At 39.9% G+C, this 18,886-nt stretch overlaps 1 protein-coding gene across 2 annotated transcripts in view; it reads left to right on the forward strand.

Moving 5' to 3' along the window:
* Nucleotides 1-18,886, forward strand: part of LOC116048291 (cGMP-inhibited 3',5'-cyclic phosphodiesterase A-like) — a 55,052-nt gene that overhangs the window by 22,913 nt on the left and 13,253 nt on the right. Inside the window, exons 2-5 of one of the 2 annotated variants that reach the window (XM_031297297.2) lie at nt 8,721-8,771; nt 14,525-14,770; nt 18,393-18,538; nt 18,629-18,744. In XM_031297297.2, the coding sequence (XP_031153157.1) occupies nt 8,721-8,771; nt 14,525-14,770; nt 18,393-18,538; nt 18,629-18,744 (559 nt within the window). The remainder of the gene's footprint in view (nt 1-8,720; nt 8,772-14,524; nt 14,771-18,392; nt 18,539-18,628; nt 18,745-18,886) is intronic. The other variant, XM_031297298.2, reaches the window with a different exon arrangement.

Raw genomic sequence — 18,886 nt, forward strand, 5'->3', positions numbered from 1 at the left:
CTCATGCCCTCCCGTCCATAGACTGTATATTAAATTCATATTATTATTATTAATAACATAATATAATATATTATTAATATACAGTCTATGCTACCGTCTCATGCCCTCCCGACTGGTGCCGTCCCCAAGCTTCGACTTTTCAAAATAAAAGCTCGCGTCTGGTCCGCTATGTGTTTGTACTTTGGTGTTTTGGATGTTTTTGAACTAAACAGTACGGCAATCATGCTAATGAATACAATAACTTTTTCAGCAGATGTCTTACTTACAACATGATGGAGTTAGCAAAGCAGTTTTGTGTTTATATGTGCGGGTGGGATTTATTCAGTTTGATAAATCCCACGCTGGTTTACTAAACAGTGATGGACTATAAATCCTGTATGTTTTTTCTTATTTGTATTTCAAGAGCAAATTACTCCACAATATGAATACAGATTGAAACTCGAAATTAAACCCTCTCATGTAATATGGCTTAAACAAACGTCAAGATTAAACGCTGATGCAGTTTTAAATGTTTTATTACCACAAGTTTACAGACGTCTCTGCTGATTGAGTATCACCTGTGACCTGAGCCGAGACACACCCACCAAACGAGAGAAAACATAACTCAAACATAGACTTAATATTTACTGTCTATGATCTCACTGCACACCGTTTCACAACAAACCGTTCTGAGATTGAACGTGTCCCGGCTCTCTCTCTCTCTCTCTCTCTCTCTCTCTCTCTCTCTCTCTCTCTCTCTCTCTCTCTCTCTCTCTCTCTCTCTCCCCGTGGGGTTGAAAATCCAGCTGTTCCACTAGCTGCTCCCTCTAGAGGTCTGGAGAACTTCCGTTGTATAATCTGGATGCAGCGTTTTTTTTGTTGCATTTGTTTTCGGGGTTTGTGTGCTTTTCTTTTTGCATTGTTTTTTATTTGCAGCGCGTTTGTGTATTTGGTTGTGTTGTGTGTATTTGCAGCACATTTATGTATTTGGTTGTGTTGTGTGTATTTGCAGCGCGTTTGCTGAATGCTGCGCATGTGTTGTCAAATTAAGTTGTTTTCTTAATTTGCTTGTGTTTTGTCTATTTGTATGTGTTTTCTTAAGTTGCAGGGCGTTTGCCCCTGTCAGCCACCGTAGTCCAGTGACTTAAAAACCTGAAAAAACAAACCATTACATGGGTACTGGGTAAAAATGATGTAACAAAATCCATTTATTAGTTGGCATATCTCTCTAGTCTCTAAAAAGCTATAAAACTTTTTCCATTACCAGTAGTCAGGGATCAAACCACCAACCTTCCGATTGGTAGGCAACCGCTCTACCACCTGAGCCACAGCTGTCCCACAACAGTTGTCCCGTTCGTCCCTGCTAAGAGAGTAAATGCCCCAAACATATTTTTTGTAAATCTTTACAATCATAAACCGAAAGAACCAATCAGTCCTGCCTTATTGCACGATCCAGATGTTCGTCAAAGCGGCCATTTCCAGCATGTAGCTTGCTAGCTCGGAGGTTGTTGTTGTTGTTTCCCGTAGTGAAGGGATTTTGAGAACGGTAACACACAGATAGCAGAAGGGGAGGGGCAAAGCCAGACATCCAGCACGGTGCCACCCACCAAATGTCAGGCTTTATCCTGGCAATGTTTTTCCGTTGCGCCAGACTAAGTGTAGTGTTAGGCACTGGTAAGGAAAAATTGGTCATAAGATTGCATTGTCTGATGTATTTTCATATTTACATCAACGTTAGCAGAACTGCTCCCTCACTTGGGTGAGAGAGGTAGAGATGTGACAGCAGAGTGGAGACCATTTGAACAAAATATACAGGCTGCTTTGCCTGGCCATAAGCACACGGCACGTTACTTTGAGGTAAGAGAGATAGACTTTATTAATCCCACACTGGGGAAATTCCCTTGTTACAGCAGCTCAAAAGAAAAAGTCACACATCAGAATAACACATACACATTAATAGATATTGGAAAAATATGCAAAAAGTATTATAAGAAATAGAAAAAATAGAAGAAGAGTTATAATAATAGTAATATGATGTACACAATAATAGTGGATGTACACAGTGTGCTCATTTTGAGTTTGAATACACAGTTGCAGATCAAATATAACTTTTTACCTAGTCAATGCAAGTTTAACATTAATAAATGTTACCTTTTGTCCTAAATTTGCCTTTGCGTGTTTACATTAATGCAATCAGTTGATGAAACTTTTTCTAATAAACACTCTCATGCCATAATTTGCCACACCGCCTTCATTAACACACAGCGGACTAGAGTAGAGTTTTTATTATTTTATTATTTATCCCTATATTTTAACTTGCACTATTTTTTGTTTTAGATTCTCATTAAGTTTTTTTTTTTATTGTGATTTTCTGTTTTATACAACTTTAATAAGCATTGTTGAAGGGAGCATGAAAGTCAAGATATTCAGTGACATCAACTACTTCTGTAATTGTTGTTCATCTGACAATAAATAACTTGAAACTAGATCCTGAAATTAGCACATCTATGTACTGAATCGTGAATCGATTTTAAATTAAGAATCCATTTTGAATCAAATCGTGACCCCAAGAATCGACTCGAATCATGAGATAACAAATAATTCACAGCCCTAATGTTTAGTGCTAAATAGCACATATTAGCACTAACCTAAGATGGTGACAGTAGTAAACTGTATACCTGCTAAACATCAGCATGTTAGCATTTAGTCTTGTTTGAATAAATAAAACAGAGTTCACATGTTGTGTATTGATTAGATGCTTAGATCAGTTTTAAGTAGTTGTAACATTGGGCTCAATCATACAGCTCTGATGGATGTCTCAGTTGGCCCCTCACACGTGTGCACAAACTCACAAACGCTTGCTTGACGGAGTGACGTGAGCATGTAATGAGATCAATAAGCAAACGCTGGCGTGGTCTGGTTTCACAGTGCATTGACAGGGCCCCTGATATGCTGATTGGAAACAATTAGCATCAGTGTGCAGCGCTAACATGGTTGTGAGTGATGACGGTGATGAGTGCATGTCTGAATTCACATGTGAGAGTGTGTGTGTGTGTGTGTGTGTGTGTGTGTGTGTGTGTGTGTGTGTGTGTGTGGGTGAGTCATCATCATCCAGCCCAGGAGTCTATCTCTCTCGGACGCACGCACGCACACACACACAAACCATGCATACACAGGCAGCTTTGCCAAATCCTTTTGGCAAGCTAGTTGTGTTGAGTGGGTAAACAGTGATTCTTTGGGTCACTGTATGAACCAGTTATGTACTGTGTCATCCATGAAACTATCTGCTTTTTTGCACTTTAAGGAATACAACTAAATTAGGGTATTGAGCAACAACACTACAGTATAAGTAAATATTCTTCAGTGACAAGCTTTTGTCAGAAGCCTGTAAAGTGACGTGCCACAACAGGGAGCATTGATTAGCATTGGGTTTAAGATGAGACGAGATGTTCCCTCAGATCATCTCACATTTTTATTTCATAGCAGAGGTGGGCAATACTTAAATATTATTGTATTATTGACTTTTGGCAAATTGCATTGTGACAATTTAAACATGTCACCGTTTTATTAAAGTATGTCTTCAAGCAAATTATAATAAAAACAAAAATTGTTTTGCATGGTTTTTTTTTTTCAGGTTTATTTAACAGGGACATTGCACACTAATAATACATATAAAAATGTAAAATGTGCCAGAATTAGCCAAAAGGCTATTTTACATCTGCTGTCCCTGGACAGCTCGTACAATGTCACACCTAAAAAGATAAAAGGATTATAATAGTACATACAGATTTAGCCCAATACAAGTAAAATTGACTATAAATGTAAAAAATTAAAAAATGACAAGAATCAACATATAAACAAGAACAGATGGTCATTATCAACATCAATACCAACACACACATACACACACAAGCCAAACGTTCAGTCCATGTAACAGACAACCTCATAGGCATAGCACAAGTGGCACAAACAGGCAGGACAGGAAAGACAAGATAGCAGCAAGATTTAGTGTCTACATGTAATGTCGACAGTCCTGATTACCTGTTAGCCACTTCTTTACTACTACTTGTTACTTTTGTGTAACACAGTTTTGCCCCATGCATACCAGTGGAGCACTGTTCATTGCATTGGACATCAGTTAGATTTGTTTGAATGCTATTTTTCACACAATTGCCATATCACCAGATGAAAAGTGGTGTGATAAGATTAGGCGAGATGAGGTGAGGTAATGATATACAAGTTCAGATACATTATGCTGCTTTTGTGTCTCTAATTGTTTCACTTCATTTATCTACATTGTACAGTAGTTCATCACAGTAATGTAGTAATAGAGGAACTATTTTCTGTATTCTACTTTTCTAAATTTGTATGTGATCACCACTCTCTCTAAAGTCAGTTATTTGTCAGTTTGTATCTTTGTACAGTTGGGGTATTTCTCTCTCTCTCTCTCTCCCTCTCTCTCTCTCTCTCTCTCTCTATTTATCTATTTATTTATCTATCTAGCTCTCTCTCTCTCTCCATATATGTGATATGTTTCTCCCTCCACAGCTCGGATCTAGTAAGAACAGTTGCTGGCCAGTAGGGGTTTTGGTCTGGCTTGCTGGGTTCTTCAGGACTGGAGTGTCTGAGTCGTGACAAACAGAGATCGCGTGTGTGTGTGTGTGTGTGTGTGTGTGTGTGTGTGTGTGTGTGTGTGTGTGTGTGTGTGTGTGTGTGTGTGTGTGTGTGCGCGTGCGTGCGTGTGTGTGTGTGTGTGTCAGTGCACCCGTATGTGCACTGGTGTATGCTTGTGCCTTTGTGTGTGTGGGTGGGTAAAGATAGACTCACAAACATTAATCAGTGGAGATCGTTTGTCCCTTTTAGCCCTTACTTGGGTTTGTCATAGTATGTCATAACATACAGAGTTAAACATCAACAGAATGAAATTCACATAAAGTACCCTATTTAAATAGCAGTTCGACAAAAAAATGGGGAATATCAAAGTACACACAAATACATTGTATTTCCATGAAATTGCTATGATTTTATTTATCTTGTTATAACAATTAGATGGATGAAGATCATGAACCACTAGATGTCAATTTGAAGATTAATATAACTCATTTATAATATGCATAATAGACCACAGTGTTTCATGTATTATTTGTTACATTCTACTTTAATTGGGAGAGCCTGATAAGGAATGTCTCTCTTGGACAAAGCTTTAATTTGTAACTGATTTAACAATCAATGAATGTAACAATTATTCTGTGGTTTGTTGTATGAATAAATGGGGAGTAATGGTACTCTCTGGGCAGAGATAGTGTTTTTGCATGTTTTAAAATGTCAAAAGTCAGGCGAAACTAAATGGGTTAACTAACTCAGGTCATTTATTTTAAAAAGAATCTGCACAATTATATAAAATCATGGTTGTTTTAAAATGCATTCTAATGTTTTTTTTAGTTCTAAGTTTTATGTTCTTGTCAAATGTATTTATCTCATACACACAGGAGGCTTGTCCCCGTGCAGTGGCGGTTCTACATTGAATGACACCCAGGGCGAGACCCCCTTCGGTTCGCCCGTGCCAAAAACCGCTACTGTCCCTGTGGATATGTTTAAGTTCTGCATACTGCAAAAACATCCCTGAGACCAGCAGTGTTCATATAAACAAAAAGAGCTCCCCCTGCAGTGTGCAGTGTGTTCATGCATGTGTTGGCCATCCCAGCAATGGAACATTCCGGTGTGCGTGTGAACGATGAACGTTGACTTTTTTTTTAACCTACAGTGGGCTGATATGAAGCTATGCTTATATTTACTCAAGAGCAATTACAAGCAGTCTACTTAAAACGGAATTATGGAGCTGTCAAAGACTATGTGGCTCAGAAATACATTAGGCCTCTTATAGACTTGACATGAGAAGTGTATTTGGGCCATAATGGAGGCCTTCAAAGAACAACAGAGCACAGAGGAGGAATTAAGGGCCTCGGTAAATGATGGAGAAAAAAATAAACATCAGACATCAAAACAGAGTGCCACACACAGTATTCCAAAATGAGGTATACATATTTTACACGATCATGGAGTTCAGTGTGATTCAGCATTACAGTTCTTCCAAACAACCTCCCTTCCATCCTGAGGGGCTCACATAAAACATGAATCCGATGTATTAGGCAGATTATCTCATCTGCCATTCAAAATGCAAAGTCATCTCCAGTGGATGACAGTTGCACTGCACAGGTCATCTCATTTTATTCCATTTTATACGTCAGCCTACGAACTATGACAGCTATGAGCAGTCCACAGAAGCAACACACACTCACAGACATACACACAAGGCCTGGGACCAGTTCTTAAAATAATTATAATATTTCAAGAATTAAATGTTTAAATTACCCATTTCTTTTTGCACAAGAAACATTCTGCACATTGAACTTATGCAGTCAATTTAATGTAAGGCACAGTAAAGCCAAAGCTGTGTTTAAACATTAAAAGTACCCTATTTAAATAGCAGTTCGAGACAAAAATGGGGAATATCAAAGTACACACAAATACATTGTATTTCCATGAAATTGCTATGGTTTTATTTATCTTGTTATAACAATTAGATGGATGAAGATCATGAAGCACTAGATGTCATTTAGAAGTAGTAAAGATTAATATAACTCATTTATAATATGCATAATAGACCACAGTGTTTCATGTATTATTTGTTACATTCTACTTTAATTGGGAGAGCCTGATAAGGAATGTCTCTCTTGGACAAAGCTTTAATTTGTAACTGATTTAACAATCAATGACTGTAACAATTATTCTGACACACACAGACATGCACACAAGGCCTGGGACCAGTTCTTAAAATAATTATAATATATCAAGAATTAAGCAACATCTGTTATTTAAATTACCCATTTCTTTTTGCAAAAGAAACATTCTGCACATTGACCTTATGCAGTCAATTTAATGTAAGGCACAGTAAAGCCAAAGCTGTGTTTAAACAGAAGTAAATACAAAATTTAGCTTACCTTCACATGAATATCATCATTGAGAATTCTGGTCAACGTTTGTTCGAATAAAAGTTCACAGTGCAAGATGTATTTGACTGAAGAGGGTAGCCTTTATTTTATGTTCAGAAATTACAAAAAACTGCCCAAAAGCAACATAGCAGGTTTGCTATTTTTTCCACAACCACTTTTAAATGTTGGGATTGTTTTCAAGAACAATAATTAATATTAAGTATTTCACTAATCTTCAATCTCACTAAATTCATTTGGGGGGGTATCATTATTTTGCACCAAGGTATCGCCTGTTACCATGATGTAAATATGATACCTGGGACACTTTCTTTTTTAATTTAAAGAAAAGAAAAACCGATTCACAGCAAATTTGACTGGAATATTGGATTGTATGAGTTCGACAATCGACTAGTGTGGACTTGACCGGAAAACAGGAAATAAACAGAGGTATGTGCACTGGCTGGATTAACACAATTTTTATGCCTTTCTGTCACATCTACTGCAGTCAGATTTGCTGTGTTCCCTCGGAAGGAATCACTGCACATGGGTAGGCACTTGTAATGACATTTCGAGCATGTTTAGAGGCTTAAAACACGTTTAAAACTTGCCCTGTTTAAGCCTGTTGGGTGCTAACGCTAGCAGGGGGATAACACGGTGTAGGCAGCACCGATTGTTTTCGTTTTTTTTGCTACTGCCAGCACTCCAAATTTCCAAACAGAGCTACGTGTTGAAATTGACCAGAATTCTCCTTTAACAGAGTTGCATGCTGGTGGTTATTATCCCAACCTTTGTTCTTAGTTGTGGTGACAGGCCCTGTATGGCAAGGGACAGCAATAATGTAATGCAGTGTGGTGTAAAGCTCCACTGGACTTTTAATGCAACACAAAAAACACCTATTTGTATTGCACACAGTGTGGATGCAACAGAGAAGATCCTAACTGATAGCTTCCAAATTAACTGCCATCAGGTATGATTACTAGTGTGAAGCCCTCTCTAAGTACATGAAATAATTAATCAAAACTAAAGTGCAGCAACTTGCTCCAACACAGCAATGGTTAGTTCTTCATTCTGTCTGAGATGGGCTTCCCATTTTTGGCTCTTCTTCATCTCCACTACACCAGCTGTTACTAACATGAAATGTAGGTCAGAGGAGAGCACACCCCATGATTTCTACATTGTCTTAAAGTGTCCAAATTCATCAAACAGTTACCTCTTGCTGAGACTGTTCTTGCCCCGAAAAACAAACCCATACGTTGTTTGTTCAAGCAGCAATCACGACCTATATAATGGCAGCGCCCTCTAGTGGCCATAGTAGTTATAACAGGAGCAAAAAAAGAAAGTAAGGTTTAAGGTGCTTTCCGAAAACTTCAAAGCTGCCTTATTTAGGGAAAGCCACTTGGAAATTCACTGTCTGGATGTGAAATTAAATTACAGTTTTCTCGTATTGAACAAAAATGTAAAATCATTGCAGTGGGGGGGACAGCTAATGGGTGGTGGTGGTGGGAGCCGTATGTAGATCAGCCCTCCAGCATTAAGGGTGATGTGTTCTTTTATTTTTCTTCATCAGCAGCGCCTGCTCTTCTTTTATATTTAGATGGGTTGGCGGAAAGAGGGATGAAGGGAGGAGGAAGTAAAGGAGAAGAACGCAGAAGAAGAGAAAAGATGTGCTGTGCTTAGATAGTACTGTGTTGTGTCACAGAGTGGACAGGTCTCTGACAGTAGCTTCTGTTCGTATGCTTCTATCTCCAGATTATGTGCCACCCAGAATGGGACTACAAGAGAGCTCTGAGCAGATCCCAGGTCAGTGCAGCCATGAGGGAAAGGGGAGAAAGGATGTGCATGTTTGTGTAGTAGAATATCACTTGTTCCTGGGGGACATTTTTAAAGGAACACACCGACTTATTGGGACTTCAGCATATTCACCGTATCCCCCAGAGTTAGATAAGTCCATACATACCCTTCTCATCTCCGTGTGTGTCGTAACTCTGTCTGACGCACCCACCGCTAGCCTAGTTTAGCACGGATCCTGGAGGTAACGAGCTCCAACTAGCCTACTGCTCCCAATAAGTGACAAAATAATGCCAACATTTTCCTATTTACATGTTGTGATTTGTATAGTCACAGCATGTACAAATAACAAGGTTACATAAGAAACAGCCATCTTCTAACTGTTTACAAACTGTCTCAGAAGGTGAAGCACTGCTACTTCTGCTACTTGGGCTGAGTGATTTGCTCGCAACACACGAGAAGCCCCGTGGTGAGGAGCAGAGAGTAACAAGCAACATTGTTTTGGTTTTGGCTTTATCCAGTGAATCCAGATTACTCAAATAATGAACTAAAAGTACTGCTAAAAGTTGCATTATGCAGCTAAGTCTAGTGTTGATTTTCAGTGGTAACAGCAGTGCTAGCATCACCTTCACATAACTGGGAGTCAATTGATTCAATGTCAGTATAAACACATTACTTTATGTATCACGTTAGCTTAGCTTAACTTAGCTTAGTGCTTTCACGCTAGCAAGCCTATCAAGATTGAGGTTAGAACGATTTATTTAGAAAGCAAAACCACATATAAAGTACCAGATGGACTGATTTTAGAGGAAAAGAGGTGATGCTCATCAAGGACAAAAAAAACATAATGAAGAAAAGTGATGATGATGATCTTGTGTCGTTTGTGTCTAAAACCTGCAAAGAGTTTGACTTGCTTGTTTCATTGTCACAAAAGTAGCTAATGTCAAAGTTAGTTCCTCTTCATGGCATTGTAAAGTAGGTGAAGTGTAATAACAGGTATTGTTATAGACATGCTGAAAAAAGATGCTGCTTGTTGAACAGGTCACACACATGATCTCTGCTAATTTAGGACAGAGTATTTTAATTGTCATAAGCACGCAATGCAAAGTCATTACATTAATTGGTTAAACAATAAAATCTGAAAGTCTGCTCCCAGACTTTAAAAGTAAAAATCAAACAGTTGCAAACTGTCTTCATATTATACTCACCACTTATGTATTATTGGTTTAGATATAATATTTAAACCATCCACATTTTTTTTTCATACTGGACATGCAACTCCAGCTTTAGTCAACAGCAAACCTACCATCTTAATAGACTTTTAATGAATCAATATGTACCTCAGTTTCCTGATGCAGAAAGCCCTGTTCTGATAATGCACACATTTCTCGCTACTCGGTTGTCATGCATTACCTGCTATCACAGGAAACACTTGACAAGTAGTGGGCGTAGTACTGTATAACTGTGGCCAACTGAGCCCCGAACAACAATTTTATGGTCCATAGTCGAGTCACTTTGATCTTTGTCCCAATGTAACCTAGCAACCAGGTATTTTCAATACAACTGATTTCAGTGTACTGCAGGTCTTCCCATCCCTGAACCACTGGTGAACATTTGCAATTGGCAGATGCAGAATCAGGGGCGGGTGAGAGGACAGAGGGAGGTCCATGAAGCAGCAGAGAAGAGGAGAGCTGAGGAGAGGGCGAGGAATTATTATAATTATTGAAATGTCACTTGCTTTGGATTGAGACTCTTATGACTGTGACATTTGAAGTAGGGTTAAAGGAAGGAAAGAGAGCTTAAAGCTGTCGTATCATATCGGAGTCTAGATAGCAAGATCAGGATTGAGCGGTTGTGTTCAAAGTGAACACGAATGATGCAGAGAAGGCACTCAGCAAGTATCATGGGACGCCATCAGGACAATACACATCATCCTAAACAGGTTCAGTATTGGCTTAACTTGTGTCTCTCCCCTTCAGTCTGGGTGTATGTGCTGTATTATGCATGTGCTTTATCTTTGTGTCTGTGTGCACACATGTGTGCAGGGAATGGAAAGCCATTTAATCAGTAATGATGAGATGGTTTAAATAGGACAACTTGAAGCAATGTCTAAATTAAGCTTCTTGAGTTTTTAGGTCAATTACGCATGTGAGAGACTGGTGTTCGTAAGCAGGAGACTGGAGCCACTGTTGAGAGATTCAGTGTCACTCTTGTTCTTAGATGGGTGCTATTTGTTGAGCAGCATGTCCTATAAGGGTGGATGTGTTATCTCACACCAACACAATGGTTTGCATAGTTTCATTATCTTCAACTCAAACTTGACGAACAATTGCATCTATTGATTTTGTGTTATGACCACTTTTGCACATTATGAATACAAGAGGTTAGAGAGGTAGATGTATTGCAAAATGACCAACAAATTGTGATCTCTGGTGTTCATACATCTTGCACAGCTCAGAAAACACATCTCAGCTAGCCTGTGCTCCCTCCAAAACACATACTTACTTCATCATTATTACCAAATCAATAGATACATTTGATAATGATTAATAGCCTCGCAACTCTTGCTCTGCAATCTTGCAACTGTTTGCAATTCTGCAATCATCCTCCTGTATCCAGAACATAAACTTGGCCTCTGGCATGCTCTGTTGGCTACTACTAGTTCAGCATACATTTCTTAAAGCAGAGAGAGGTGTGAAGGCTTTCTACATATTTTGATACTTTTCTCTACTGTTGGTGTAATAGTACAGAAACAATGGGCAGCTCCCCACTGTAGTGTTGTATTTACAGTTGTTGTAGGTTACACTGTGGAGGAGTTCAGCTGGCCTGCTCGAGTGAGCTGTTCTCTTTTTCACTTGACTGGCCATGGCCTGCCTGTGGACTCAGCTCCTCTCTCTCTCTCTCTCTCTCTCTCTCTCTCTCTCTCTCTCTCTCTCTCTCTCTTTATCTCTCTCTCTGCTTTCACCATCTGCCTTTATGCCTGATCTGCCTACATAACTGTCTCTCAGGAGAGGGCTGGATAATGTGGGGATGAGAGGGAAAACTGAAATAGTGGGAAATAGCAGATATGAGAAGAGGGGAAATGGAAAACTGGATGAAAGATAATTGCAAAAGAGAGAGAGAGAGAGGAACAGGGGGGTATAGTGTACATTCCCATGATAAAAGCATAAATATACATCGGCGCTTAAAGAGAAAAGTCCCAAGCATGGACTGTCTTTAAGTGAGGTTACTCGTTTTTTGTGCATGTGCGCGATCAAATGTTAAGGTAATTCAAAAGAGAACAATTATTAAGGGGATTTCCAGTGATGAAGGTTTTTTTTCACTGCTACTTTCGTACTTTTTCTTGGCCAAAAAACAATATAATGCAATCTCATTCAATTAAATAGTCCTGCAATAAATGTTATAAAGCCGTTTTTGTTGATGCCGTATCAGACATACATTGACTCAACATCATGGTCATTTTGTAATGTATATTAACTTTTAAGGTATGACTACATATTGTATGTATCCATCTAAATGCCCAACCATACTCTGAATGGATATTGGTTTACCTTTTAGCTTTGATGATGTTATGTGGCTTTGACTAGTGATCCAAATCAGTAGTTCTATTCTTAGGAGCTTAATGCACACAGATCTTATTTTACTTATCTGTGTTCATCATCATAGACCAGTGTTTAATATTGTCTTCTCTTACAGTGCACTGCATTTGTTGAGGGATTATGACCCATCGTTCTGTGCGCAGCATGTACTGTATTACTCTGAAAGCCTGACAGAGTGATCCCAAGGGGCAATTCTGGTACATGCATGCCTCTGTGTGTGTGTGTGTGTGTGTGTGTGTGTGTGTGTGTGCGTGCGTGCGTGCGTGCGTGCGTGCGTGCGTGCGTGCGTGCGTGCGTGCGTGCGTGCGTGCGTGTGTATATGCGCGCGCGTGCCCACTGTTGATATTTACTCATTGACTATTGCTCTGCCTCCTGTGGGCCTTTACGCTGGGAGGAATCGATAACCTTCTCCCTTGCCTTGCCTCTTCACTGTGTCTCTACCAGAACTGTGCTCTGTAGCACTCCATCAGCCCAAATGCTTATGCATGTTTCAGTAAATGCACTTCCAAATGCACACATATACTGGAGGCTTGTTATTTGTTTCTTTTTTTAATGCATAAATATCAGAATTCTAACAGAGAAAAATGCCATATAAACAGCTGCAACACACACACACACACACACACACACACAAGCTCCCTCTATCTCACTCTCTCCCTGACATTAGCGGAACAGAGACCATTACTGCCAGGTAATGGGTGAATGTCACAATAGCAGGATGTCATAAAGCTCTGGAGTGCTCTAATGGGTTTTGTTCAGGTTGAGGTGACACATGCACACTTGCACATGCACACATACAGACACGCGCTCTTCCAGGAAACTATCTCCCTATGTGCTTGATGCATTTACTCATCACATCACAGCCCCGAGCTCTGACATGTTTGAAGACCTAATACAATCTGTTTAAGGAAGCAAATTATGAGAATCATCTGTCACTTTTGTTTGAAAACAGAGGGATGGTTCTGCTGTTGTTACCTTTTATGTTTCCCCCTTTACTCCACCTGCACATCTTTATCTTTTTCTACCTAAGATTAGGCTCTACCAGGGACAAATATATGTGTGTGAGGTAGAGAAAAGTGATAGCGTGAGTTAACTGAGGACCCAAATGGTGTTGAATAGGTAAACTCCCAAGCTTAGGATATGAGAAACCACTGAATGAAATCACAAGCAAAGTGAAAAGGTTAGGCAGAGATACAAGCAGAGTGGAAAAGCAGAGGTTGCTGCCAGTTTCCAACCCTAGTCGCCTCGGGAGGCAGGCAGATGGAAGAGTGAAAGCTTATGGATGGAGTGATCATGTGAGCTCATTTGCTTCATGTGTTGGCACAGTAGGGGAGAGCAGGATGCAGGAGGAGAGCATGAGTGGAAGATGAGAAAACATCAGGGCCAGTTTGATTGTCTTGATCCACCCACTAAAGCAATCCGCCATTGTTCCATGTGTGTGTGCGTGTGTGCATGCATGCGCGCATGCGTGCGGATACATGTGTTTTGGAAATTGATTATAAGCTGAAGAGGAGCTGATTAGCACATGTTGACATTAATGGTTGAATCCATTACTGAAACCTAACATGGTTGACCTTTGACATAGATGAGCCTTTGGGCTTATTAGTCAATATGATGAATCAGTGACAGCTATATGTAGGCGGGGGGAAGAGGGGGGGTGTTTGAGAGTAGGGTGTGTTATTACCTCCGCCAAGGTGGTTGTGTTTTCGGTTAGGTTTGTTTGTCTTTGTGTTAAATTTTGGAGCGTATCTGAAACACGGGGCGGATACACAAATTATTTTTCACTTTCCTGAACATTACGAGATAGGGCATGGCCTTGGCGGAGGTCTGTTCTCTCCTAGTACCCTTCTACTTCTTTGTAGGAATATTGTAGAATGTCTCATGTTTTTATGGCTATGATATTTTCAATACTGTTTTACACACACACACACACACACACACACACACACACACACACACACAGTTGGCTACATGTGCTGTCTCCAGTACACACACACAAACAAACATATTCTCTTTCTCTCTCAGGTATAGAGATAAAGAAGCTGTGTGCTGGTACATCTGTGTGGTGATACATTTGTTCACCACATCATCATTGCATTAAACCAGTAAAGATGAACAAAGAATGATTATGTCATTCTCTATCTCTTCCTATCTTCTCTTCTTCAGTCTTCAGGCACCAGTGTGGTAGTGGACATCGCGGTGATGGGTGAAGCCCACGGGCTGATCTCAGACCTGCTGGCAGACCCCTCGCTGCCTCCTAACACCTGCAGCTCTCTGAAGGCTGTCAGCAACCTCCTCAGCACCCAGATCAGTCTCCAGCCGCTCCACCGGCCTCGTATCCCTGCAGACACGCATACCTGCTCTGACTCCGAAGAGGGGCCGGAAAAAACAGAGAGACTGGCCATTCCAAAGGTAAATGTTTGTCAATTTCAGTAATTGTGCTTAATCACATCTATAGTCTGTTGTACACAGAGCTAGTCCTGACCTGGGGGCCTAAGCAAAATCTGCTAAGGGGCCTTCCTACCTGACCTGTGAGCGATGTAAACCATTTGCCATTGCCACACAGTCACACCTGACACCCCAGTGTATTACACTGCTATACACTTAAAAGTTTAATACTATAATTAATTTGATCAACTGCATCAGCCCCATTCAAACTGGCTCTCCCAGATTTTATTTTATACATTTGTAAATTTAAAATGCTACTTATACTATGGCTTGGCTGAATACTTCTTATTTACTGAGAGTTGCATCTGTATTGCTAATTAACATTTTAAATTCAATATTTATCAATAGTCTATGTCAAGCCTTTGCTTTCCATCTTGCATTAGTCCAGCGTTGTACTAAAACCTCCAAACCTTGGCTGAGGGACTAGATAATCATTGGCTTGTTTTAAAAGCATGTGCGCCTATGAACAGTGCCCTCACACCCATATACTGTCTGGAGTGGTCCCCATAGAGGTTGCTGCTGAAAAAGCGTGAATTTAATTTCTTGCACCAGCATATAAATGTTATATTTTCCAAACTGCAGTTTTTAAACACTGTGGCCGATTATGAAGCGTAATAATTAGTTGTACTTCACGCTCACTTTTGTCAGGCACAGCATCACAGAACACAGCCCTGGAAGTGGCTGCAAGCAAGCAAGACAGCCAGACCAATAGATGCACTGCCCAGCTAGATTAGCAACATAGACATACTAGAGAGAGAGGCACTGTTAGCTAGCACATCAACTTAACATTACTGTTATTTGCTGACATCAAAGTTGGAGAGGAGAGAACACATGTTTAACTGATTGCTGTTCCCAAGCGCTTGGTTCGCTTAAGCATCGGGTCGGCTCTGGTTGGACAGAGTTGATTAATACAGATAGAAAAATCAACACCTGGGTCACTTATAGCAGTGGTCCTCAACCTGAGGGTCCGGAACCCCCAAATGATCCGCAGATAAATGTGATGTGTCAAGGTGAATGAAAAGATGAAAAGCAAACAAGAAATATTTTTAGATTTTTTCTTCTTGTTAAATATGCCTTTACCTACACAGGCCTTTAGATTGTTCACATTAAACAATATAAGAAGTATAAATAGCTTTTTGGTTGAACTGCCTCAACTCAGCTCAACACATTGACCACAACCTGTGGTGTGGGTCACAATTAGATATCACTTAATTTTGAAAGAGTACTCCACGAATTTAGCATTGCACTACTATGACATTTTATTATTAGCCTCATGATTGAAAAAAATTAAATAAAAGTATTGGCTTTTTTAGTCCACACATTCTCCTTCCTTGTCAAAACCTGGCGCCTACATTACCCATAATGCACCTCAAACGCCAACAGTTCTGTCGGAAATTCAGGTGTTCTAAAAGCGGTCTCGTTTCTCAAGCAGAAATGAAGAGCAGACTACTGGTCTGGTATGCTGTCTCATGTGCCTGTGCCCCGGCGTACCTCTTCCTGCAGTCATCACCCCCATTTCCTCCATCACTGCTGGTGTAGTGTGGGGCTCTAACGTAGCTAACAATGACGCACAGGCTTCCAGAAGGTTTTAATGTTTTACAAGGCCAGTGCTTTAAAATGTATGCGTGCACTTAAGGCTGCAAGAAAACTAAATAAAGCGTATGATGCAATGCAGGATACCCTACAAAGAAAGTGACAAGCAGCTTTAACATTGCCTGAGTGCACTCAAATGCTCGACCCATGTAGTGAAACTCAATGAGATTCTGTCTCATTTTAGCTCATTGGGGATTTGTGAGTCTGCATGAAGCAATGGGTTAAAGTCAGTGATTCAGCTCACTTGCGCTGCTGCCCTGTTGTATGGCTCCGAACTAAGGACAGAAATAGCAGTTACATAAAGGCAATAGGAAATGTTGATGACTGAGGTGCATTTGTTACTTTGGCTCTGAGTTAGCTTAACAGGACAGCAAAACACTTTGTTTCATTTCGTGTTAAAAGCTGGGAAACAATTTGTCTCCCCACGGTTTAAATCCAGCAGTTCTGGCTACCTGTCAAGTTTATAGCATTGAACCACACTTGTGGTGCACAGATTTGTCTTTATTATACTTCATATTTAAAGCCACACATTTTTTAAAGCATACCATAGTGGTTTATATTTATGTCACTATTGTATGGAAATAAAGCAACAGAATATATGAATATATGTATGAAATTCATCACAGCCAACATCATGCCAACTTATATTATTGTCAGCTACATTATTGCATAATAATGCAGTGCAGATGTTTCAGATTTGCACTTAAAGTTGCATTACCACACGGCATTAAAATTCACAATAGCAAAAGCAGACAGGATGTTTACAGTGATTAATACTTCAAATTCCTCTGTCCTTCTTTCACACACTTTCATTCACTTTAGGTAAAGTATACCGCAGAGTGTGTGTGTGTGTGTGTTTGTGTGTGTGTGTGTGTGTGTGTGTGTGTGTGTGTGTGTGTGTGTGTGTGTCTAAGAAGTGAACAGACAAAGAGGGATGGACATGATTTTCTTCAGTACTATTTGATCCTCTGCTGCCCTCTAGAGTTCAGTGTGTGTGTGTGTGTGTGTGTGTGTGTGTGTGTGTGTGTGTGTGTGTGTGTGTGTGTGTGTGTGTGAGAAAGAGGGAGAGAGAGAGAGAGAGAGAGAAATACACCAACTGTACAAAAATACAAACTGACAAATAACTTGGCTTTACAACAAAATTTACAGCATTAGATAGACTGACACCACAGGGGAAACAAGCATGACTCCTTTTCTACTTACCATGCTGTCTCTCATATGCTTTTAAAAAACAGTAATGGGCTGGAAAAACGAATATGGCATTCTTCTAGTTTGATGTCTTGACCCTTTGATAGAGGAGAACAGTTTCTTTGTGGGAACATTTTTGCTCTGTTTATTGGTTAAAACATGTGCGTGGGGTACTGTAACTGTCTTTCTTTTCTTGGTGTTCTGTTTTGTCTTTAGCTGTGTGAACTGTGTTTGCCTTTTTAATTGTTTTTTTTTTTTTTTACTTTTTCATGGTCATAGAGTAAATGTGACTGGAGCTTTTTGTTAACCTTGCCTGTTATTTTCAGAAAACTCTTGTTTAGAAGACTAGACTAAACTAATTATTTTGGAAACATGGATGAAAATTAGACCATTGCAGCAGCTAGAAAATGAAATACAAAGGTGATATACTGTATATAAGAATGTAGTTACACATTTAATAATATATACACTATTTGTTCTATCCATACAAATACTATTAAACTGTTGCAAAGCATCCTACTGGGACACAACATTGTGATATTTGTGAATTATAAAAAAAGTGGAGGATTATCAACAGTTATAATGACTACAATAAATGTTTTGAAATTTGAGCAGATGTGTAAAGAGCCAGCAAGGCCATATCTTTGTACTATCCAAAAGGATGCAACTGTTAGTAGCTTTCAATTAAAAATCCCCTCACTTTTGAGCTTCCGGTGCCCAAGTACACTAATGCTGTCCGACCTGCCTCATCCACCCCACTGAAGTTTCTGTGAGTGTGTAAACATGTTTTTTATCTGCATTACAGCGTTTAAGACGGAGTCTGCCCCCAGGATTGCTTCGGAGAATCTCGTCAACTTGGACCACGACCACCTCAGCTACGGGGCTGCCTACCATCGAGCCAGGCCCTGTACGCCGAGACCGCTCAGCCAGCATTAAACACACCACAGATAGGTAATTCTCACTCACTCATATCGCAGTCAAATCAAGAGCATGACAGTAACTTTGAACAGTAACATTGATGGTTTTTTTACATTAAATCAGTGAATCATGGAACAACTCAGTGATGATGACCATCTCAAAGAGTCGCTCCATGTCTGTCTCCTGTGCTGCCTCTGTCACCTCCAACCACCTCTACAGCAAACCACTGGAAAGACCAGGTGTGTGTGTGTGTGTGTGTGTGTGTTTAGTATGTTGAGTAGGTTAAAGGGGTGATAGAATGCAAAACCGAGTTTACCTTGTTATAGTTGAATAACAACAGTTCGGTGGGTAAAATAGGCATACATAGAACCTCAAAGTCCC

The sequence above is a fragment of the Sander lucioperca genome, chromosome 5 (genome assembly GCF_008315115.2).
Source record: "Sander lucioperca isolate FBNREF2018 chromosome 5, SLUC_FBN_1.2, whole genome shotgun sequence".
In the NCBI taxonomy this organism is placed as follows: domain Eukaryota; kingdom Metazoa; phylum Chordata; class Actinopteri; order Perciformes; family Percidae; genus Sander; species Sander lucioperca.